This window comes from Mirounga angustirostris, unplaced genomic scaffold (assembly GCF_029215605.1).
Source record: "Mirounga angustirostris isolate CCGP_5_RB_7025 unplaced genomic scaffold, mMirAng1.0.hap1 SCAF_5, whole genome shotgun sequence".
Taxonomy (NCBI): Eukaryota; Metazoa; Chordata; class Mammalia; order Carnivora; family Phocidae; genus Mirounga; species Mirounga angustirostris.
In genome coordinates this window covers 178924128-178948691 of record NW_026991713.1, presented here as the reverse complement: position 1 = coordinate 178948691, position 24564 = coordinate 178924128, and the positions used below count along the sequence as shown (strand labels likewise).

The following is a 24564-nucleotide window of genomic DNA, read 5'->3' as shown; positions in this document are numbered from 1 at the left end:
TGCTCCCAGCAGCGCGCACGGCGGGTCACGGCAGGTCCTACCTTGAAGATGAGGCAGTCGGCTTTGTGCTCCGCGTACATGGACGTCAGCCGGTACTGGTTCTCCGTGGTGATGTCGATCTGGTAGCCCGTGAGCGCATAGCAGACTTTCCGGAACTCCTGGATCTTGGTCTGAAAGACCTCCTTGAGCCGCTGGTTCTTCAGCTCAGCGCTCTCCACCTGCTTCCTCAGCTCTGAGGGGGGAGAGGAGAGGGGGTGAGCCTGCAAGCCGGAGAAGGGGGGTTCGGGGGGGCAGCAGGGGGCCCCGGTCAGAATCACCGGGCCGAGAGTCGAGGAGGAGACGGGGTCCTGCCCGGCACGGACAGGCCACCTGCGTCGGCAAGCCCTGACGTGGGCACTCAGTCCGGAACGAAGAGAACAAGCCGATAAGCAGCCGCACTTGTGGTGATGAAGTTCCTCAACTACAAACAGTAACTCCACGGAGAGCAGCGACTCCGGAAGCCAGACATCTTCCCGGCTCTGAGCCCCGGATTCCACCCCCGCCCAGCCCGGTCCGCTTCTGAGGGACAACAGGGGCAACACGGGAGTCGTCCCAGGTCGGGACGTGTGGGTGCGTGCACCGGCCCTCCGGCCGCAGACTTCAGTCACCGACTGGGGACGCCGGTCCTGGGTCCCCACGCACGGCTGCAGCCGGGTTCCTGCGGGGGGGCCGGATGCCCACCCGCATGGGCCAGCATGGAGAAGCGCGGAGCGGACGGGGGGCTTTGAGAGGACATGCCCTAGAGATGCCTGATCATGTTCCGGAGACAAGGCCACCAGGTGAAGACAGGCCCCCGGGTCCCATCCGCCCCCAGGCCCGCCCGTCACTCCCGCACAGTTTATGGTTGTACGGGAGAAACCAGCCGTGCCAAGTGCAAAGCCGTCAGCAGGCTACACAGCAATTACCACGGATGCTTCACCCAAGGTAATTAAACCTCGGTTATCCCCCCAGTAATTAGCTAGGCTGGCTTTCCTCAGACACAAGTGCCGCCTCTGAAGCCAGGAGCCCCCGGTGGTCCTGTCTGGAGCTGACGACGGCGGTGCCCTGGGCAGGACGGGAGCCCGGCTGGCCGGTGGGGTGGTGGGAAAGCCCCCGGCCCCGGAGCCAGTCAGCCCGGATTGGAGCCCTGCCCACCGTGACAGTGACCGCAGCCCCTCGTCCTCAGGCCGAAGCCCAGGCCCGCCCACCACCAGCGCCCTGGTGGGGCTGAGAGCAGGAGGTCACGTCAGCGAGCTTCACATGAGCAGATGTGGGCAGGGTCACTTCCTGGAGGAGGGGAAGGGGACGGGGAGCCTGCCTTCCAGGGAAAGAAACCCACCGGAGACCCTCCAGCCACTCTGCCCGTCCTGACCTGCGGCCTCGAGCCCAGCGTCCCCAGCCCCTGGGCGTGTGTCAGGCACGCAGCCACCTCCAGGGGCGTCACGAGGACCAAGCTAGGTCGCACGGGGCCACAGCGCTGTGTGGGTTCAGGCCACAGCACCGACGGTGGGGGCGCAGCAGCTACCAACAGGCTCCGGCGAGGCCACGCGGAGGGTGCCTGTTCTCGGCTTTACTAACAAGGGCCGGTGGGATTCAGTGCTTGGCCGTGGGCACCTGGCACAGGGAGGGCCGTCTGTCCTAGGCCAAGCTCTCGACAACCCCCCGCCCCCACACACTCCGGATGGCGCCGGGCTTATGGACACAGATCCTGGGTCTCGTCTGCACTGCCTGCAGCTCTGCGTTCTCCCTCTGAACGAAGCCTCCTGATAGCAGAGGACAGCTCCCTCCGACCTCTCCACCATGCGTGTCCATCCACTTGGCCACACGCCCTGCCCTCACCTGCGCCCCATTCATCACACAGCTCCGACTGGCCCTGGTGGACATTGTTATTCTGGAGCGGAGAGCCTCTCCTTCGGGACGCGGGCACGGAGCCCTTGATTAATCGAGTAATCAGACTATGAAATCAAAGGGGTACCTGGTGGCTCTGACCCCACGCTCCTCCCTGCGTCTCTCGGCCAGCCCACCGAGGACGGACCTGCTAGTGGGAGGAAAACCCATTCCACAAGGAAAAATTCAGACCGAGGTTCTGAGGTGATATTTCACCCCTGTCAGAGGCTGCCCTGCCTTTAATGGATCTCAGATGTCTGCTAGGAAAAATTAAATTTCGGTAATAACGCAGCCTGACCCTGGAGGAGTTAAGAGCCCCTTCCCACAGTTCCTGGACTCCTACAAGGAAATGGGGCTTGGGTCAGGAGTGGATGAGCCAGGCCGCCTGCCACCCCCCTGCGAGGGGCACCCAGTGCCAGCCAGACACCACGCACACCTTACCCCGCGCTGCCGCTCAACACCACGAGGCGAGTCCCACGTCCCCCTCTGACGGGCAAGAGTGGGGGGCGTGGGGGGCGGAGCGGCCTCAAGGTCACACGGCCCATCGGAGGTGTAAAGAGGGCTCTGACCCCTCTGACCCGGAGGCCTGGTGCGGGTCAGGCGAGAGGCTGCGACTCTCAGGGGCCGGCGCCCTGACGCAGCGATTCAGGGGCCACCGTGGGTTCTGGCTGTGATTCAGGACCAAAGTCGGTGCCCTGACCTACCCCTTACGCCGCTGTTCACTGGCCTGTGTGAACATGAATGAATAATTCACACAACAGTTTGGATTAAATAAATAAAAGATGTGCCTTTCGCCTTGGAGATGCCTTCCTCTGGGTGGGGTTTGGGGCCCTGCACGTGGCGCTCACAGGAGGCTCCTCCAGGTCCCAGTGGCCGAGCGTTGGAGACCCCTGGGGTCCGCGGTGACCACAGTTCTGCACCCGCCACAGCCACCCCCAAGGCTGGGCCTGCTGGTGGTGACCACGCGTGGGCAGGGCCAGCGCAGCAGGCAAGTGGCCTCATCGGGTCTGCTGAGAGATCCTGGACCGCCCACCCCAGACCTCGCCTGCTGTGTGCACATCCCGGGTATCACAGACACGGGATGGAGACCTCGTGCCTGGGGCCCCTCAACTCAGGCCTGGGGCCAGGCCCACACTCTGGGGCCCAGACTCGCCCTCGCCCTCAGCCCTCTCCTGCCCCCTGCCCTCAACCCTGCTCTCTACCTGCGCTGGCTGGGGGACTGTGCCCCCCACCACCACTGCCTTTCCTCTCTGGGCCAGCCCTCCTCCCCTCAGCAGCCCTTTGCAAGGCTCTCCAAGAGTCCTTGGTGAGGGACGAGGAAGGCAATGGACAAGTAGGAGCCGAAGAGAGGACATGGTCACCCAGAGCCCAGGCGTGGAGGGTGGGCAAGGGCGGTGGGGGCCGGGGATGGATGCCAAGGTCAAGGGGCCATGCCACCTGCTCTCTGTCCTGGCATGCCCAGGCCCGCTGGTTGCCCCCAGCCATGTCCACAGGGGCCACTGGACGGCTCTGCCCTCCACCCCCTGCTCCTCATCTACGCCCAACACCTGGCTGCTCCTGGAGTCACAGAAGGCAGCTGGGAAAGCCCGTGGGAAGGACACAGAACAAAAATAAACTGATTTTCATCTCTCCATTATATAAAGGCCAGCAGGAGAGAGTGCTTCAGCCCCGGGAGCAGAGATGTCAGGATGAAGGAGCGGTCATGGGCACATAGCTCTGGAGAGCCAGATCACAGTCTGAAATTCAGAGGAAGGTTTTACCCTGCATGGGTGGGGAGCGCAAGTGAGAGGCAGACGGGTGGACGGCTGGACCTTCCCTGCAGAAAGTCTCTTCGGGGCCCCAGCGCGCGGCGGCACTGGCCAGCAGAGGCCACGTGTCTACCTGACTAAAAGTGCAGGCGCTACGCGGTCTAGTCCCCTTCTTACCAGTTTGCTGGGGAAAGTGCAGGGAGCTGGGTGGGCAGGGGTGGCGACGACCGAGGTCTGCGCCCCACGGGACCGCTGACCCGGGCTCGGGACAGAGGCCGCCCCCGGCTCTCGCGGGCTGCCGACGTGCAGCCGTTTGCTCCAAGCGCCTTACTCCCTGGGCTGTCGAGAAGCACAGGCAGACAAGACCACACGAAACACTTTCAGATACGCCAACGGTTCTGCGGAGGGCAACCCAGGTCTGACGGTCCACGTCCCGCCTCTCCAGTGGCCTGAGCGTGCCAGCGAGGTGCCTGGGTCTGATCCTGAGGCCCACTCAGAGCCGGTCGGCCCCGCCCTGTGGCCATTCTGTGGGACACAGATCGCCAGCCTCGAGCGCCTCAGCCTCAGCTCCATCCCGGGACCTCTCAATGCAACGGCTCCCCGTTAATGGGCTCCCCTGACCCACATCTCGGTCCAGACGATCCGACAGCAGAGCAGGGGCCGTCCAATGGCCACCAACCTGGCTGCCCTGTGGGGAGTCAGCCCCTTCACAGCGGAAGCAGCTGGAGGGGGAGAGGTGGAGCCCCACAAAGGGCAGAGCTGGGACCGGGATGCGAGGTTGCTGGGGCCCCGGGCCTCCCACCAGTCAGCTCAGGGTGGCCTTGGTGGCGGGGTCAGGCCCTCTGCACAAAAGTCTGAGCTCTGAAGGGAAGACGTGGTCTGGGTTAAAACCCTCTCCTGGGGAGCCCGGGTGGCTCAGTCAGTTAAGCATCTGACTCTTGATTTCGGCTCAGGTCACGATCTCAGGGTCGTGGGATCGAGCCCCTACGCTGGGCTCCACACTCAGCACGGAGTCAGCTTGAGATTCTCCCTCTCCCTCTGCCCCTCCCCCACTTGAATGCTCCCCTTCTCTCTCTCTCAAATAACAAATAAAATCTTAACAAAAAAAACAACACTCTTCTGCAGCCATCAGGCCTTTGCCGAGCAGCCCAGGCCGCGGACTCACCAGTTGCACCTGACTAGCTTTTTTCATGCCCTGAATGAAGCACCACCCTCCTCCTCACCTCAGGGCCTTTGCACATGCCTGGAGCAGCTCCTCCTGGTTCCTAGCTGACCCCCAGTCACCCCAGCTTCAAAACCTCATCTCTGGAATGCATCCTGTCTCCTGTCGTAGGTTCTCGGGGTATGTGACACTGTCCATTGTAACACAACAGAGCATTTTTAAAAGCTCCTTGTGTCAGTTATTTCTCCAGCAGACTCTAAGCTCAGAACAGCTGAGGACTAGGTTCTTTCGTCCCACTCCATCCTTAGAGCACCTCAAGGAGCCGGGAGTACAGAAAATGCCATTTCTGCATAATCCTAAATCATAACCCCTAGAAAAGCGGTGTAAACAAAAGTAACACACACACGGGGCTCCCCTGTGGACACGGCGGATGGAACACATGTTGTCTGTCCTTGCTCTCTACCGCAACCGCCATGGGGGACAAGTCGGGTGGGCAAGATCTCCGCAGACGGAACACAGACAGAGGAACGCAGCTAGGCAGACCTGGGGGAGCGGGGCCTCACTGCCTCGGGTGGTGGGGAGGCCGACTGGAGCCGAGGCACATGTCTCCTTCCTGTCCCCCAGGTGATGGCCTCGCCCCTCAGGGCTGCTGAGGCAAATGCTGATACCTGCCCCCCCACCCCCACCCCTCGCGGCCAGGCCCACGCCCAGGGGAAGGGCTGGAGGGCCGCGGCCCCCATGCCATCAGCTTGCTTCCTGAGAAGCCAAGCAGTAAGGTGTGGTCTGGGACCCACATCTGCAGTCCACACCTGCGCAGGGAGGTGGGCGGGAGCACGGGCTCAGCGGGAAGAAGTCAAACTGCGCCAGTGACCCAGTGGGGCCTGAAGCTGCCTTCACACCCGCCCGCACTCAGGCTCCCTGGAAGGGGGCTGGGGCCATGCGTCCCCGCGTCCAACAGACCAGCCCCAGGGGGGAGGCCCACCGGCCGGCCGCCTGCCTGGGTGTGGACAGGGGCGCTGGGGAGGGCAGTGGAGAGGAGGTGTGAAGGGCCGGGCCCAGGGCAGGGTGCACAGGGCAGGGAAGCTGGCGGGGGACCAGGGACCGGGGGCCAGGCTGCTGCTGGCCGAGCCATCAAAGGCAGGCAGGCCTGGCTCCTGCAGGGGCACTTTGTTTAGGAGCTGGAAGTAGCATTTGAAATTTCCCTTTGGGGACCCAGGACAAAGTCATTTTTCTTTCTGAAAAGTGAATAAAAACACTTAGCCAATGCTAAGATTCTCAGGCTTAAACAACAACAAACAGCACTCATATTTCACCATTAGCAACAGAAGCCCTCTGAGCCCAGGCTGCGCCAGGCAGTGGTTTCTAAACCCGGCGCACGTCAGGGCCGCTCCAAGGGCAGCGTGGGAAAGGCAGTGAGGGAGGCTTTGAGACCGGCCCGCCTGGAGGGAGGCGGCGGGGTGAGGCCCAGGGGCCAGGGCAGGCTGGTGTGTCCCCCACTTTTCCAAGAGGCTGGACAACCGGCTTCCTGCTCAGCCACAGGCCATGAAGCTGGCGTGTGTGCGCTGGACCGCGGACACTGTGCCCCTCATCCCTGGGCATCCCCGGCACCGCGCTCTATAGCCTGGAGGGGTCTACGGGGCCGGGATGGCAGCTGGCGCGCCCTCGGGGTCCACGCCACACAGGAGCACAGCAGTGGATGGCGACGGCAGGCTGACGATCACCTACCCCCCCGCCCCCACGCTCACTGAGCTCCGACGCGGGGCCTGTCTCCTCGGCCTGCCTGGCTCCCCGGTGGGGAGGCTAAGGCCCAGAAAAGGGGTGGGCCCGCTGTGCACCCAGCAGTGCTGGCCGCGGCTGACCTGTCCGCCATCTCGGGCCAAACTAAATGGTCCGGTGCCCGGGCAAGGCCCTGCAGGGCAAGAGGGTCAGGACAGACAGCACACAGCCACGCCAATGGGCCGCCGGGACACCGGCAGCTGGGCCAGATGTTCTAGAAGGCCAGCTGGTGCTCTGGCCACCCTTGGCCCATGGCTCTCGAGTCCTCCTAAGGTCCAGGAGGCATAACCGGCCTCAGTCTTGGCAGTGGGCATGAGGCAAGGGCAGTGCCGTCCTCTGCTATGAACAGGCTCTGCGAGAGCCGTGGTCTGGGGGGTCAAGGTCCTGAGTTGGGTGTTTGCTTCCTCGGGTTCAGGAAGCTGGTGACGGAGCTGAGGGAAACGCCCGCTCGGTGTCGGCAGGACACACGGGGCGGGGAGGGGTCCAGCGGTCGCGCCGTGGGAACCAAGCCGTGGCACCACATCACGAGGCCACACGGGAGCAGCTGTTTGAGGTGGATGTGCTGGGTCTGGAGAAGCTGGGGCACCAAATGCGTCCCTACATATCTGAAGGGCACGTGGATGAAAGCAAACGTGTTCTGCGTTGGTCCCTGCAGCTGAACAAAGACCAGGGAGGGGACCGCCTCTGTAAGGAGGTGCGTCCCGGGGACAGCTGAGTGTCAGTGCGACGCAGGGGCCTGACCTCAGCTTGCGCCCATGCACCTTGAGAGGCTAGCCACCCCAGGGTGGTGCAGCGGGTGCCCGGTCTACACTCCCCACCACACGGACCAGGCCGGGGGCCTAGGAGCCTGGCTGGGCCTGAGGTGTCTCCGTGGGAAGTGCCCCTGGGCCTGGGCCTCCCCGGCAGGTGCGTGACAAAGGGGGTGCGGGGGGTGGTGGTGGCTCTGCTCGGGGCCAAATTACTCATGGCTCGTAACTCCTAATTATTTCACTTTTACATTTTTAAATATTTAATAATTAAGCATCAAATATTTACGCAATTTTACTAGGAACCGTGGGAGCGGACACCACAGGGGCTGTGACTGTGGGTCTGGGTCCTGGGCCTGGCTGACCATGAGCAGCAGGGAGGAGACAGGCCTACCGGCTGGACCGTACCCCCAGGCGGGCCTTCTGTGGGCGCCGAGCCCCTGGGACGTGTCACAGGGGCTGTGACTGTGGGTCTGGGTCCTGGGCCTGGCCAACCGTGAGCAGCGGGGAGGAGACAGGCCTGCCGGCTGGACCGCACCCCCAGGCGGGCCTTCTGTGGGCGCCGAGCCCCTGGGACGTGTCACAGGGGCTGTGACTGTGGGTCTGGCCGACCGTGAGCAGCGGGGAGGAGGCAGGCCTGCCGGCTGGACCGCACCCCCAGGCAGACCCTCTGTGGGCGCCGAGCCCCTGGGACGTGTTTGCAAGGGCCGCAGGGCCGCCACGCCAACGCAGCAAGGCTTTCCTCTGATGGGCTCCTTTTGGAGGCTGCCTTCCCGTCCCAAATCCAAATCCCAGGAGCGGGGCCGGGAGGCAGCCTGCAGAGGCGTCCAGGCACCCACCCCCCTTCCCTGCGCAGCACTCAGGGAGGCCCTCCCACGGAAGGCCGCGGCAGACTCCGCTGACCCCCACTGCGGGCCTCGGGGACCGGCGGACGGGCCCCTGCCACCCACTAGACACAGCCTTTCGCGTCCCTAGGGAACGGTTCGGTTGAGCCGCCTGCAGCTGGAGGGCCCCTGGGACAAGGTCTCTCCATTATGAGCCCATGTTCCCCTGCTGGGCCGGAAATTGCACATTTTACACAAGAGAGGAGACATTCGCCCTGCAATTATATGCAGATGAGCAGCGCGTGTGCCCACCGCCGGCTGCCTGGCACACGCCCGCCCGGGGTAAGCTCGGTGCCAGCCTCCTAACAGGGGCATCTCTGTGTGATCAATGCTCACTCCACAGGCAGCTCGTCACCTTGCACAAAAATGATCTGAAAAGACACCAGCAATTACAGCCCACCAGATTACGGGGTGAGAGAGTCCCGGGGTGACAGGCGGGAGCTCATGTGACATCATATTCCTGGGGAGGCTCCCTCCCCCACCACGGAGAACAGAGAACAGTCGAAGCCCCGGAGGATGCCCCCCCCCCCCCCGCCCCACCGGGCGCCAGGCTCCCCACCCTGCTGCCTCTTTCGGGAGTGGAGGACCAGCTGAGCCTTGGTGGAAGGCCACGGCCGGCCCCTCGTCCGGGCAGCTGACAGATGTGGGGTCAGGCCCAGAGAAGGTCAGTGCCTTGTTCACTGTCACCCGGCCAGGGAGCAGAGAAGCCGGACATTCCCGCCAGGACTTCGGGGCGGGATGGATCCCCCGCAGCCCACCAGGCAGCGCCAGTGCTGCCAGGAGGAACCAGCCCTGGACACGATGTGCCACCTCAGGTACAAAGTCCGGCCTCAGTTGCTCGTTCGAGCCCACCCAGCCATGCCACCCGCAGGGGCTCCTCCGGGATCCCAGCGCCCCAGTGTCCCTGCACAAGCTCACAATCCTCCGACTTGGTTTCACTAGCTTGGTGGTTTAGGGTACATTTCTTCCCGACTAAAGCGCACACCCCATCAGGGCAGGGTCCTGGGCTCCACGAGGGCCAGGAAATGCGCACCCCGTGGAGGCCTCCCGCCCTGCACACCTGCCAGCTCATCTTACGCTACGTGAACACCCAGGAGCGTCACCGAGCCTCCGTTCCAGGCATGGGGACCCGGGGGTCAGACCGTTGGAAGCAAACTGCCTGAGGCTTCACTCATACACGCACGCTCACACACGCACACTCATGCGTGCACGTACGTGCGCTCACACACACCCGCTGGAGCCAGAAACCATCCAGGCGAGAGACGCACACAACAGGCACACCCATCACAAAGCCCTTGAGACGTAAACCAGAGGACACCACTGCTTAACAAGTTTCTGGCAACCTCTTTCCACACGTGCCCAGGCAGGTGACCTGCTGGGCTCACAGAGCAGTGGCGGCCTGGGGCCACCAGGCGGGAGGGCCCGCGGGAGGAGGCGAGAGGCCAGCAGCTGCGGCAGGCTCGCTCCTACTCTGTTCTGCACGGCATGTGCGTTATTAATTTCCAACAGCGGGCTCCCGGCAGCCGAGTCCCTGGAAGGTGCGCTTCCTCTCGGAAGAGGGAAGAGCCTCCCAGAGCTCATCTTTTATTGACGAGTCATTTTCGAGTCAATCTGTCTGCTTTGGGCAGGACAAGATCTTAAATCTTTCTTTCTCTCCCTGCTTTTGAGATGTGGCAGTCTATTAAAACCTGCTAACGCACGCAGCCAGGCAGATGAAGGAAGAGGATGGAGAACCGGCTCAGCGGCTGCAGCCGCTCACAGACCGAAGGCTCTGGAGGAGGGAAGGCTGGGGAGACAGATGGTGGGCAAGGGGGCAGCGAGTTAGCCCTCTGGCGATCCAGAGGGGCGAGGACACAGGCTGCCCTCAGGGCCGGGCTCCCCGGAAGGTGGGGCGTGGGGTGAGGAGTGTGCCGGACGTGCAGCCCGAGAGGGAAGCAGAACTCTCGGGCAGCAGGCACCTCGCGCTCAGGGACAGACGGCAGCCCTGGAGTCTAGGGGCCTGCCTCGGGGGTCAGCGTGCCGGGGGGCTCACCGCAGAGCCAGGCTGCTCCTCCCAGTGCCCACGACCCCGTCCGAGACGCGCAGCTGCCCGTGTGCGGGCCGAGCGGCCTCTGCGACGGAGCTGCCGAGCACCAGGTGAGGCTCAGGGCGGTGAAGGGACCTGGCGGAGCGTACGTGGCGGGCAGAGAAGCTGCCAGGACCAGAGTCCAGCCCGGCTCAACTCTGCTGGGCGCAGCGGGAAGCAGGGCTCTCCCGGACAACAGCCGTGGCGCACAGTGCGCTCCCAGCGTGGGAACTCGGAACGAGTGCCCACCCTTCCCCGGGTCCGGCTGCAGGAGCCCCTCCTGCCCGTCCCGCTGGCCTCTGCCTCCAGCCCGCCCCAGCCTGATCGCGCGGGACTACAATACGCACCAGCCTTAGACACCACGACGGGCAAGCAGAGACACTCCCGGGGCCCCAGAGCAGGCTGGCCCCCCACACCATCCACCTGGAGGTCCGCGGCCTCTGTCCAGGGCCCCCAGCAGGCTGCTGACGCCTGTACGCCCCTGAGTCCTAACGACCTTGTGAAGTCAGAGAGAGGACGTTTTCCCGAAGGTCAACAGGTGAGTGACCAAGACAGAGACCGTGGGGAGGTGTCAGCGCCCGATGCCCAGAACCAGGACTGTCTGCTTGTCGGAGGAGAGCCAGAAGAGGGCTCTGCAGGCGGGAGTGAATTAAGGAGGTGGAGATGGTCCAGGGGCCCAGGGTCCTCATGCAGCTTCTACGAGGAGAGGAGGTAGGAGGGTGCAGGTCTGAAGAGGACACCACTGGCATGGGGCTCAGGGAGGGGCTGAGGGCCACGGAAAGCAGCCGCCTCCAGCAGCCAGAAACAGCAATGGAACAGGACCCCCCAGAGCCTCAGGGGACGCAGTCCTGCCAACACCTTGCTGTCAGCCTCCTGATGTTAGACTTCTGACCCCCAGCGCTGCCTGATGAGACCTCTGTGGGAGCAGGTGACCACCACGGTGGCCGTGGGCACCTGGGGGTGTGGGTGGCCGCCACAGAGGACTGTCTGAGTACGATCTCCCTGCCCCTCAACAGCAGCGGCAGGACCGAGCCCTCACAGTGAGCAGCCCCAGGGACAGGGACTTTAGAAGGGCTGGTGAATTACCCAACGAGGATGTGACAAGAGTAAACTGCATGCCTGGCATCATTCTAGGCTGAGGGCACACAGCGTGGACACACATAAAAATCCCAGGTCTAAGGCAGTTACGTTCCCATACGGGACAGAGATAAAAACACACATCAGCAGGGCGGGGTGGTCTCCAGAGCTTGTAAGCACCATGGAGCACCAGAAGGCAGGGCTGGGAGGGGGGCTGCAGAGTGGCCCTGGTCACAGCAGACCTCCAGGGAGCCAGGGCACAAGCCGAGCACAAGGCAGGCAGGAGGTGGCCCGTGCAAAGGGCCTGAGGCAGGAGGCAGCTTGGACCATTCAGAGAAGCAGGGACGACGCCGGCAAGCCAATGCAGAAATGGACACGGGAATGCAAACGGTAAGGTTGGGCGGGGGTCATCCAGACCATGGAGACTGGCCCGCAGTCCGCGTGCTGCCCCTCCACTTTGGCAAACGGCCTGTGAGAAGAGGTCCTGTCTGCGCAGGCTGAAAGAAACCCAAAGAGGGTTTTCTCACTTTCATAAAAAAGGCAAGAAGCCCGAGTGGTGTTCGTGTTCGTTGTGCAGCAAGTCCTCAGGGGCAGCGTGCACCACCAGCGCGGGCTGCCCCCCAGCTCCTTCCCCAGGAGCCACGCGCAGCCCCCCAGCGTCCAGCTGCCAGCGCTCTGAGCCACGGCCGTGAGCATCTGCGCTTCTCCCGGTGGATTTCCTGCAGCCCTTAGCAAGGTGGGTCGGAGACAGGTGGTGTCTTGGGAACGACTGGACCTCTGAATAGGAACAAATGAATGCTGAACCCTCCTTCACATCACATACAAAGGTTAGTTTGATACAGACCATGGGTCTAAAAACTTCTAGAAGAAACTGGGAGATGGCAACGCCGGGGCAAGCCAAGATTTCTTAGACAAAGAACTAAGCACAGAAGGAAAAACGAGTAGATTCGACTTCATCAAAATTTAAAACTTTCGCTTACTGAAAGGCAGCATGAAGAAAATGATCACAAGAAAACAAATACTCTAAAACCGGGCTGAAGACTAACAGAGACGCTTTACTGGAGCAGACGTGCAAACGGCTCATGAGCTGTGGGAACGTGCCTGATGCTGCTCGCCGTCAGGGAGACCCAACCCCAGCAGACGGCCGCGCCCCGGAGGCCAGGGAATCAGCAGCACCAGGGGCACGCGGGGCCCTGACAGGGACCCTGAGATGCCGCCGCCGCTCTGGAAAACAACTTGGCAGCTGCTTAAAGGTCAAACGTAACCCAGCCCCCATCACACCCCAAGAACCAGAAACCCCGATTCCACTCCCACCCCGTGCAAGGCTATGCGCACACAGAGCCTCATGGTGCCACGTCCTCAGCAGCAACATTCCTATGAGCCAAGAAGCGTCTGTCCCCTCAGCGTCTGCCAGCCGACGAAAGCCTAAACAAAGCGAGGTCCGACCATGAACGCTACTCGGTGACACACACGACGAGGTGCATGGACCTCAAACACGTTCCTGCAAGTGGCAGGAGGGAGACGTCACCAGAGGCAGGACGCGGGCTCCGGCCCCACGGCCGAGCACTGCAGCGGACCCGGGCCCTCAGTGGGCAGCAGGGACCCTTCGGGGGTCCTGCCACCTCAGGATGCAAGATCCATTGGATCACAACCATCCGTGCCACACTCAATTCACCAGGCTTCGTGTTTGGTTTTACTCCTTGGGGTTTTATACCCAGAGAGTCGTCTGCAGAGGAACACTTCTGCTCCCTCCCCTCGCGTCCCTATGCCTGCTCTTCCCTGGCGACCCAGACCGGGACTTCCTCCATGCTTACTCAGGGCGCTAGACCACCTCTGCCTTATTTCTGGTCTTGGGGAAGCACGGATTGGTGTGGGGGTGCTCGCAGACGCTCTTTGTCAGGCTGAGGGAGCCCCCTCTTCATTTAGTTTGCTGAGTTTTCCTAGGTGTTGAGTTTTGTCAAATTACTCCATCAGTTGATTAGATCACATTGATGCGGTGGATGACATCAATGGATATTTGAATCCTGGAATACAAAAATAAATGCCTATAGGTCCTATTTTCTGTCCTGTCACTGGTTTTCAAATTAGGATAATATTTGCTTCATAAAATGAGTTCGAAAGCGCTCCCTCTTCACTTTTCTTGAAGAGCTTGTACAGAGCTGGTGTTAATTGTTCTTCATTTGGTATAATTCACCAGTGAAAGCACCCGGCCTGGCGAGGTCTTTTTTGGAAGCTTCCTGATTGTAGCTCCAACTCCTGCAACAATCATGGGACTGTTGGGGCTACCTCCTTCACAGTGGGTGGGCTTTACAGTTTGAGTTTGCCAAGGTTGGTTGCTGTTGCTTATTTGGGTCCTGCCCCGGACGACAGGCACTGAAGCCCGGGCTGGATGCAGTGAGCGAGCACTGGGTGCAGAGTTGAGAGAAGGAGGTAGGAGAAATCCCTCTTTCTTCCTCTTCTCATCCCCTTCTCCTCCAGGTCCTTGGCAACCCCGTGGAGGGGTAGGTGCAGCTGGGCGGGCACCTAGCCCTCCAGAGCCGTGACCTCAGGACGCTGGGGTGAATCGCAGCTGCTATCCCAGCTGCACCCCATGGCGCTGGCCTTCATGCTGACGCAGCTGGGGAACACACAGAGCAGAGCAAGGAAAGTGAAGCCCTGGGTTTCCGGCCCAGAGCCTCAGGGAAGCAGAAACTGGGGGGGATCAGGAGAGGGGACTCTGGGGGGCATGCCTGGCACCCATATGGGCCGTGGAGACTGGTGCGGGTCCTGAAACTGAGCGGGTGTGGAAGCACAGCTCAGAGGGCGCGGGGACTGTCCCCTCAGTCTGCCTGCTGAAACCAACCGACCAGGATTAACATTCTCCACAGGACAGCAAAAAGACTGAGAATCTCCCAACACGGCATTCAAAACCTACAGAAAACATCCAAAATTAAGCAGCATCTGAAAAACCAAGAAAATACTAACCTGCTAGGAAACAACACAGCCAACAGGTGCTGACCCAGGATGACAGAGATGGTAGAACCACCAAGCAAGACTCCACAGATGCCCCACACAGACTTCGTGTGTCATCGTCCACCCGGAAACAGTATTTACCACTGAAACCGGCTGCAGAGAGCATATCGAGTGTACAGGTCCCCTGTCCCCAGATGCTGCCGCTCTCCTGTCCCCCACTTTTAACTTACAAACACCGTTATCCGCGATCTGAGTTTCTGGCGCTCTAGGTCTCTTACACTGAGGGCAGGTTATCCGGATGACTGTAGATGAGTCATCAGAAGCCATGGAGACCAGAGGTAGAGAAGCGATGTCGATTTCCATAATGCTGATAGAACCCCTAACCCAGAATTAGCAGGCGCGTCCTTCAGGAGTGAAGGCAAGATGGGGTCACCACGTGGGGGGAACCCCGAGAACCTGATACCAGCACGTGTCCTCTGAAAGAAACACCTGGGGAGCAGATAAAAGGGGTAAACCTGGAATTTCAGGAATGAAGACAAAGCCACAGGAATTCTAAATGTCTAGGTAAAAATCCTGAACTGTTTTTTTCCTCTTTTGCTCTTTAAAATACGTACGACAGTTCAAAGGAAAAACTGTAACATTTCCTGGCAGGTTCTCGGCGTATGTGCAGGAAATGACCTGCGAGCACCACCAAACGGGGGGCCGGTGGGCGGAAAGCCTGTCACAGTAAGACCTTGACATTCCAACAGGTAAAATAGCAGATGTAAGGGCACTGTGAGAAGTAAGCATGTGTGCTGTAATCAATCCCTAGAAAAGTCACTTTAAAAAGTGTCCGAAGAGATACAATGCATTAAAAAACCCTAAGGTATATCAAAATGGGATACTAAAAAATGTTCAAAGAATCTGGAAATAGGTAGAAATAGGAAAACAGGAATAAAACACAGAGAGCAAGCAAAACTAATCATAAATGGCAGGCCTAACTCCAAACGTATTAAAATACTACATTAAATATAAATGGTGTAAACACACTGATTAACAGACAGAATACACCTTCTTACTGGGTGCACACGGAACATTTACTAAGATCGCTCAGTACTGGCCATCAGAAAAATCCCGAATTAAAAAACAAATTATACAAAGTGTGCTCCCCAAATGTAATGGAATTAAACCAGAAATCAATAACAGAAAGCCACCTGGAAAATCCCCAGACATTTTGAAATTAAAAACACACTTCTAAATAATGAATCACAGAGAACATCTTAAAGGAAATTTGAAAAATTTCTGAACTGAACACAAATGAAACTCCAACATACTAAAATTTGTGGATGCAGCTAAAGCAGTACTCAGATTGAAATTTATAGCATTAAATGCTTATTTTAGAAAACAAAAAAAGATCTCAAATGAGCAATCTCACTTTCCAGCTTAAGAAACCAAACAAAGGGGCGCCTGGGTGGCTCAGTCGTTAAGCGTCTGCCTTCGGCTCAGGTCATGATCCCAGGGTCCTGGGATCGAGCCCCACATCGGGCTCCCTGCTCCGCGGGAAGCCTGCTTCTCCCTCTCCCACTCCCCCTGCTTGTGTTCCCTCTCTCACTGTGTCTCTGTCAAATAAATAAATAAAATCTTTAAAAAAAAAAAAAAAAGAAAAGAAACCAAACAAAGAACACGAGGAAGTCAGAGCAAGCAGACCAAAGGAAGTAACAAGGAAATGAGCAAAAAAATCGGTAAAACTGAAAACAGAGTAACAATACTGAAAAATCAATGAAACTGAAAGCGAGGTCTTTGAAAGACTGATCAAATGCGCAAATCTTCATCAAAGCTGACAAAGGAAAAAAAAAGGCAAAGACACAAATTACCAAAACCAGGAAGGAAAGAGAGGGTAATTGCTACAGACTCAGTGAGATGATGAAATTAGTAAAAGAACCCACTCCCCCTGCTTGTGTTCCCTCTCTCGCTGTCTCTGTTGAATAAATAAATAAAATCTTTAAAAAAAATAAATAAATAAAATTAGTAAAAGAATAGTACAAACAATTCCTGTGGTAAATTTCACAACTTAGACATAAAGGACCAATTCCTACAAAAACCCACAAACTACCACAACTGACCCAAGAAAAACCAGATAAGCCGATATTCCCGTGGTCTTAGCGCATGTGGCCTGCTGTCCCAGAACACTGCAGACAGCGTTGGCTTATCAACACGAGCTTGTACTCCTCGCGGTTCTGGAGGCCGGGGAGTCTGAGATGAAGGCGCCGGCAGACCTGGGGTCTGCGCGGGTCCAGTTACCGGCTCACAGACAGCATCTTCTGTGTCCTCACGTGGTGGAAGGAGCGCGGGAGCGCTCTGGGTCTCTCTTCTGAGGGCAGCGGTCCCATTCATGGGGGCCCCACCCTTCCTTATGACCTCACCACCTCCCAAGGCCCCACCTCCTAACACCATCACACTGGGGAAGAGGCTCTCAACGTACAGACTGTGTGTGGCCCCTCTAACTATTAGAAACCCTCAGCGACCCAAATCTACAGGTGCAGATGGTGTCCAGCAGGTGTCTGTAAAACAGCCGGAGAGGAGGGAATGCCAATTTGACACCGTCTCCTCCAGAAAACAGAAGAGGAAGGAGCATTTTCTGACCCATTTCATTCATTATGCTGATAATCAAACTAGACAAGGGCCGGACAAGACAACCACAGACCAGGAGGAACGACGACACAAACATTATTGGCGAAATATTGGCAAGTTGGATCCGGCAACATGCAGTGGGCGAACGTACCACCACCAGGAGGACTTTAGCCTGGAATCCAAGTTGAAACACTTCACGAGTAAAATCCTGCACACTGGCCTCTTATCCTGTCGACGGAGACACAAAATTCAGCACCCAACACAATAAGCCCCCTCAGCAAGCTCAGAGGGGCTTCCTCAACTGGACAAAGGGCATCTACACACAGCCCGCAGCTCAGAGCACGGGCGGTGCGGAGGGGCCGAACGCCGCCCAGGCGGGGAGGAGCGCGGCGGGCCGGGCTCACCGCCACTCCGCCGCGCACTCTCGAGCCAGGCAGGAGAGCAAGAACAGGGAACGCGGGCGCCCAGGCTTTACGGGAAAATATACAGCAGTCCCTCTTCACAAATGGCACGACTGCAAAGAATAAAACGAACAAAATCCAAACAAGACCTTCCTGAGACTGGTACCTGAGTTCTGTGAGGTCACAGGACACGACCAACCGTACTTCTAGACACAAAGATCACACACACACACACACAGTAACTCCAAGAATTTAAAACAAGGAAACGCTTCGGGACGTTTCTAACAAAGCACTTCGTGGGTGTGTGTGCAGAGAGAATCAGGAACCACTGATGAGGGAAATCCAAGGAAGCCTGAGTCAGTGGAGACACATCATGTTCTGGGTGGACAGACTCACCACCTAGGAGTACGATTCTCCCCAAGCTCATCTGCAGATTTAATGGGATGCCCGTGAAAGTGTCAGCAGGATTTCTGTAGATACAGACAAGCTGACTCGCACGTTCGTGTGGAGAGGCAGCGGGAAGGGGACGGGCCAGGCGCTCGTGAAGAGGAGGCACCGAGTCCGAGGACTTGCGGTACCGATGATGAGTGTCCGGCTATGGCCACCAGTCGGGGTGGTGGCAGCGAAGAGACAGACACGTAGGTCAGAGGGACAGAAGACGGGGCGCACATAACTCAGCGAGCAGAAGGACCACAGAGCAAGGGTAATTCAGTGGAAGCACAACACGCTTTTCCACAGCTGACGCTGGAACAACTGGACGTCACGTGAACCCCTCTAGAAAATCACCTCAACCTAAACCTCACATCGTATGCAAAACTCAACTCTACATGGATCACAGATTTAACTGTAAGACTGAAAAACTCTTGGTAGAAAACTAAGAAAAAAGTGTCTTGACCTTGGGTCAGGCAGGGTTCTCAGATGAGACTCCTGTAAAAGGAAAATTCACTGTCCGAGAGCAAATGAAACATGTTTGCTCTGAGAAGACGCTGCTAGAAAATGAAACTCCCTGAACTTGATACAAAGAAAAGCACCCAATAAAGGGGGAAACTGGAACAGAGACCTACCCCAGAGGACGCAGGGATGGCCCAAGGCGCTGCAGGCGCCCATCCTCAGACACCGGGGACGGGCCAGGTAGGACACGATGCGCTGCACACAACACGCACACGCGTGCACATGCACACACATGCATGTACACGTATGCACACGCGTGCACACGCACACACACGAGAGAACCGCCCCTGTAGCATCAGCACCCGCGGGGAAACAGCCACGGGCCACGCGCGGACACTGTGGGACGCGGCCAGTTTTCAGGAAGCCAACCACGCGCTGACCAGGGACCCAGCCGTCCCCACCAAGAACAGGCCCCGAGAAAACGGGCTAACGCTCCCAAAGCACTGTGTCTGGCAGTTTGATACCTGGGTGTGTCCGACCCCATTCTGGAAGCTCGGGTTCGATGTCTGCTCTGTTTTAAAGCCTCCGTGGTGCTTTTCAGATCCGCCCCACGTGTGCGCCACGCAGGCACCGGCCAGTGGCTTCAGAGACCCAGGCCACCCCTCCCTTCCCACCTGCTGCCAGGCCTCGGGGGTGAAGGCTGTTCTGCAGGGCGGGTGGGTCAGGAGAGCCCGAGGCCAGGACCCTCCTGCAGCTCCCAGGGCCCGCCCCTGGGGGACAACGGGAGAGCTCATCTGGGGTGGGGGTGGGAAGTGGCTGGAGACACCCTACGTGGCTCCCTGGATTCTCTGGGCTCATCGGTCTTCTTTCCCCACCCGGACCGTGCATTCCTTGCTGGCAGCCCTCACTGCGCCCCACACAGGGCTGGGCACATGTGGTGAGGGTGGGGGACAAGCTCGGAGGACCCCTGCCTGGAAGAGTAGCCCTTCTCCCCTCCTACTCAGCCCACAAAGCCCAGCCGAAGCCCGCTGCCCTGGCCCGGGGAAGCTGCCCAGCCGCTGCAGTCTGCCCCTCCCCTGGCCCTCTGCACCCAGGGCCTGCTCTGAGGCCCCTGATGCCCACGGCTCTCCCCTCACTCTGTTTTAAGGGCAGGGACAGGCCCCGCTGACACCTGTGGGTCGAGCAGGTGGCGGGCGGCCAGTGCTGCTGGCTAAGGGGACTGTGTGCCCCTGCCGCGGGGGGCCACGGTGCGTCCACCCCATCTCCGCCGTGGCAGCACCCTACCCTCACCTACGTGCGAGCCAGCGGAAGTCTGGGTGGTTGCCTTGCCGAGGGCACGGGGACGGCAGACATTCAGATGGCCTGTGCCTTGTGGAGCCACCCCAGAACGCTAGCACCTAGACGGCACCTCTTGGACTCACGACCCGTGGCCCTCCGGCCCCCCGGCTCCCTGCCAGCTGAACTGGCGCTGGCCACGGCATGGACGAGCTGCCTCATAAGCCAGCAGAGAGGACAGAGCGGCTGAGGGAAGAAGCAAGCTGCTCTTTGTGCCCAGGCAGAGCAGGGGGGTCCCAGGGAGGAGCCCTGGACCCCACCACCCTCCCCCACGCAGGGACACCTTGGGATCAGCTGCACCCACACAGCCAGGCAGTGACAAACTTGATCGCCTTCACTGTGTTGCTGACAAGATTCGGTTATTTTAATATTAATGCGTTACCTAATTAAGCTGCAATTAATAATCTCCCTGGCCTAGCCTGCGTACCGCAGGGGGCCCTGTGAGGAGCCAAGAGCCAGCTGGGGGAGGCTGAGGATTTAGGTTCCTGCCGCCCAGGAGGCTGGGCCCTTGCTACGGGTTGTTCAGCAATTCCTTTGTCAAAGATCCACCAGAACCTCAGACCAGCTCTCCCCCGAACTCTGAGGGCACGGTTAGGGAGGGCGGGTGGCTGCGGCCCCTCCCCCGTCCCGGCTAGCCCGACGGGTCCTTCTCCTGTTCAGCAAAGCTGCGCTCCTCAGGAGGCCAGGCCCCCGCCGCTAGTCCAGCCGCCTGCCACGGCACACCTGCTCCACCTGAGAGCCATCCCCCCCGCACTGAACTCGGGGGCCGCTCTGCAAGGCCAGCTCGGAGGCGGTGTCCCGTGCACAGCAGGAGGGAACCCGTCTGGACCGTCAGCACCCTTTACGTCATCTGTCAGGGAACTGGTTACGTTCCTACGAGGTCCGTTGGTCTGTGCTAACCTGAGGTGCCCGAGGGCGGGGGCCCGTGTGTGTTTTCTGCCTCATCTCTGGCCTTCAGCGGGTGCCCACCGCCCTCTGCCCTCTCCCAGGACACGATGCCCTGAGTTGCCTGCGTCAGAACCCCACGCTGTCCTGACTGCAGCCACGCGAGCGGGGCCGGGCAGGAGACCAGGACTCTCTCCCCCACACTTTCTGCTTCCCCTGCAGCTGGTGACGGCCCTGCTTTTCCAGTGGCTGTTTTCCGGGTACTCGTGACCGACTCGACAAACCTCCCTACCGGGTGTCCACGTTGGAGCACCCTGACCGTGCGGTGGGAACCACGGGCCGGGAGTCCGGCACACAGGTAAGGGAAGCTCTGGTCCAGAGCGTCTCTCAAGACACTGGACACCTTACATTCTGCAACCTCATCTGTCTGAAGTGGTTCCAGAGCCTTCTGGCCAGTCTCAACCTGAGCTCCGGCTGCCCCTGGGGCGGCTGTCCTGGGTCCTCCTCATCTCTCCAGGGCTGGCGCTCGGGCCTCCCGTATCTGTGTTGCTCCCTGGCTCCTGCTCTCCTTTCATGGGTACGCATCCTCCACAGGCCTCGTGGGAGCGGGAACGGCGAGGTAGGGTTTTCCAGACGTTGAACATCGGAATCGGAACTGAATTCCTCCGACAGACCTGAGCGCGGGGCTGGCCGTGAGCCCCGTCCAGTCCCTCAGGCACCGGGAGCCCCGCCCCTGGAGGCTTTCTCGCCCCCTGGGCCTTAGTTGGGAATGGAGCGGCCCGTTTTCTCCCTCCCCGGGAGGCAACAGGTCCCCTCGTCCCTGCGTTCAGAAGTCCCAGGACGGCGCGTCCCAGTGTGGGGCGCCTCTCTCCGGCCAGCCGTGCTTCCCGGGGTCCCCGCCTCTCCTGGAGCCACCAGACAAGCCGCGGAGACCCCACACCCCTCCCACCTTCATCCGGCCTCTGCTCTCCTGTTCACACAACCTCCCCCAATTTCCTAAGTCTTCTGTCTAGATTTTCATTTCACTTTCGGTGTTTTTAACTTCCAGAACTTCACGTGTATCCTCTTTGAAAACACTTTTCAAAGTAAAGCAACACATTCTTCTCCTTCTCTGAAGGTGTCCCAATCCCTCGAGAGCTTTGTCTTCCCACTTGTGTTGTTCTCGCCCTCAGGGCCGACAGTCCTGGGCCCCTGCTCACAGTGAGCAGAGGGCTCTGCGGGTCCTGCCGGGGACAGGCCTGGTCTGCCAGGGCCTCTAATGTCAGGTCCCGCACCAGGAGCCCGTCTGGAGGGTGTTGTGGTGGGCGGGGGGGGAGGGGGGTGGGGCGGGGGTCGAGGCACCCACGTGCACCGACTCTGTGCTCGCGTCGGTGTTCCCGTCCGCGGACCCTCCATGGGCCACAGGCATGTCTGACCCAGCAGGCCTGACAGAGAGCCCGACATCCTGGGTCCCTAACAAGTTCCTGGGAGGGCCCTGCCCGTGTGGGACCTGCTCTCTGGGACGCAGGCTCTAAGAGAACCACCTTGGTTTTCTGTTTCCTCTTCTCATTTTTGCTGGGGGAGAGGCCACTACCAACCACTGGTGCTGGATGGAGGACCTGGGGGCCGACGGCTTGTAATTACACCCGCCGGCAAGCGCCCTTGATCCTCTGCCCCCGGGGCCCCCCGCCACCACCTCCGGCCGTGGGGGCTCCGGGGCACAGCTCCAACAGGCTCCCGGCTCCACCGTTGCTCACCCTTCAACCCCCCGCCCACCAACTTCCCGATTGCAAGTTTGTTGTAGCAAACAACAACATCTCTGTGGGTTTACATCTTCCTTGACACTGAGAAAACAAAACCCCCAGACCTCCCAGGGAGTGCCCGCCGGCTCACCCCAGGGCAGGCTGACGGCAAAGACAAACGGGACAGACGGGGGGCTGTGTCCAAGACCCCCGACCAAGAAGACACGTGGAGAACACGTCCTAGGCAGGGCTGGGCATAGTGAGGGACACGAGGGGTGGCTAGCGCCCTGCCGCCTCCGCGGGGATGAGATGAGCCACCTGAGGAGGTTGTCGGGAGGGCCCCTTCAGTGACACTGACGGCCCAGCGACCCGGCCAGAGCTGTGGCAGGAAGGGCTGGGCGGGAGCCCCCTCCTGGCCACGCTCCACCGCTGAGAGGCTGGCTTCCGCACACGGCCCTCACCGCGGACGGTGACCCCAGGCAAGCGGGGCGCCCACACACGCCCACCTTTGCTGGTGGGCCATCGGTCTCTGCACTCGCAGGGCAGGTCCAGCACAGGACTCCGTGGGAACAGGAGGGTCACCTTCCCGCCCAGGCAGGGACGAGCCGCGGGCTCGGGGGCTGTCACCCGGATTTGCGGGGCTGCAGAGGGCGGGTGCGGCCGCGTTAGGAAGGCAGCTCCCCGAGTCCGAGCTCACCTGCGCGGGCGCTGGGCTCTGCGCAAGGTCCTTAGCCCCGTGAAAGATGATACCCGTTTCCATGAGTGTCGGACCTACTCATGATTGATGGGACACGTGTACACTGAAAAAGGGCTGGGAAGCGTTTCCCCACCGCTGCCTTGTGCCATCCTGCTGTGACCTGCAGCTGCGAGGTGCTCGGTCCCAGGCCCTCCTGCCGCCCCCTGCCCACAGGACGGCCCACGGACGGGGGGTGCGGACCTACCTGTCAGCGCCGTGGACGAAGGCAGACTGGCGGCGGCCTCCAGGCCGGCAGGCACGGGGCCGCCTTGCTCCAGGGCGCGCACGAGCTCCCGTAGCTGCTCGCACTCCTCCTGCAGCCGGACCTGGTCCTCACGGAGCCGCTGCTTGGCCACGCTGGCCGGGTTCATGCTCATGTGCAGCACTTTGGTTCTGCTCTGGTCGTAGCTGCCCTGCAGGACCACAGGGCAGGTCAGCACAGCCTGGACCCACGCTGCGAGGCTCTGGTGATTGACGTGGGGCTCAACACCGGAGCGTGAGGGCAGGGACGGCCACCCCCTCCCCAGGCCTCTACGCCCTGATCAGTAAGCCCAAGGTGGTGCCACTGCCCGCCTCACGGAACGGTAAGCAGTAGCTGGGGGAGAAAACACGGAAAAGCCCGCGAGACAGCCCTTCGGAACGTTGCAGGTGCTCGGGCCACCTTCCCGCACAACAGTGGTAAAAGCAAAGAGGAGGGGCATCTCGAAAGCTCTACACCCTCAAAACGCTCTACTGGCAAATATTCTCACGCCTGGGGGCCCTGCTCCCACACACCCTGGTGTCTCAGGGTCCACAGATGTAGAAAAACAGTACAAAACTTGGAGAAAGATTGAGACGAGAGCTCAGAGTCCCCGCGTGGCCGCGCCCCCCGTCCGTTATGAGCAGCACAAGGGCCGTCAACGGCTTACCAGTGTGGACGCGGGCCTCGCTCAGCTGCGAGTCTACAAACACTTGCGAGCCCAGCCACTTGTGTCTATTTTACACCGAGGACAGGTTCACGCGGACGTCCACCTCCACACCCTGCCACAGCGTGGCCCTGCTCGGCCCCTCCCCTGCCGCCCTAGCCGCCCACCCCCACGCGGTTATTGGGTCCGACACCTGCGTGCTGCGCGTGAGGAGCGTCACGCTGAGCGCAGGCCCTCGTGCCTCTGGGTTCAGCCTCCCGGCTGCCCAGGCACCGAGGTCGGCCCCGGTCCTGCTCCGAGCACTGGAAGGTCGCTCACCCGCGGGCCTCACGGATGACGTCACAGCGACACACACGTCGATGTTCACTGTGTGGTCAGATTCAGTGGGTGCTGACAAATGCACATCACGTGTCCTGGCCCCACACTCACGGCCTCCATCGTTCTGGCTTTTCCAGAACACGGCCAGCCGGAGCCTCGTCAAACGGGCGGCTCTCACTTAGCGCTGTGCACGGAAGGCTCCACCCCCCCTCTGCTGGCTTGCTGACTCATTTCTTCTTAGAAAGCTGAGTCACGTTGCCTTGTGCGGACACACCAGTTTGCGGGTCCGCTCACTCCCGAGGGGCATCTTGGTCGCTTCCAGTTTGGTCATTTATGGAGAAAGCCGCTACGAGCAGTCACGTGCCGGTTCTGTGTGGACGCAGGTGTTCAAGTCACTGTGTCAAGCTTCTCTGCTGCTTCATCCACCCGCCTCTGCTGGGGACCCTG

The 24564-nt window shown here is 60.2% G+C and overlaps 1 protein-coding gene across 20 annotated transcripts in view; it reads right to left on the bottom strand.

Annotated features, from left to right (window-relative positions):
• The window catches only part of MAD1L1 (mitotic arrest deficient 1 like 1), a 315585-nt gene that overhangs the window by 41894 nt on the left and 249127 nt on the right, over nucleotides 1-24564 (bottom strand). For all 20 annotated transcript variants that reach the window (XM_064593404.1, XM_064593403.1, XM_064593406.1 and 17 more), the window contains 2 exons: nucleotides 23100-23307; nucleotides 42-232 (listed from right to left, as the gene is read on the bottom strand). In XM_064593404.1, the coding sequence (XP_064449474.1) occupies nucleotides 42-232; nucleotides 23100-23307 (399 nt within the window). The remainder of the gene's footprint in view (nucleotides 1-41; nucleotides 233-23099; nucleotides 23308-24564) is intronic.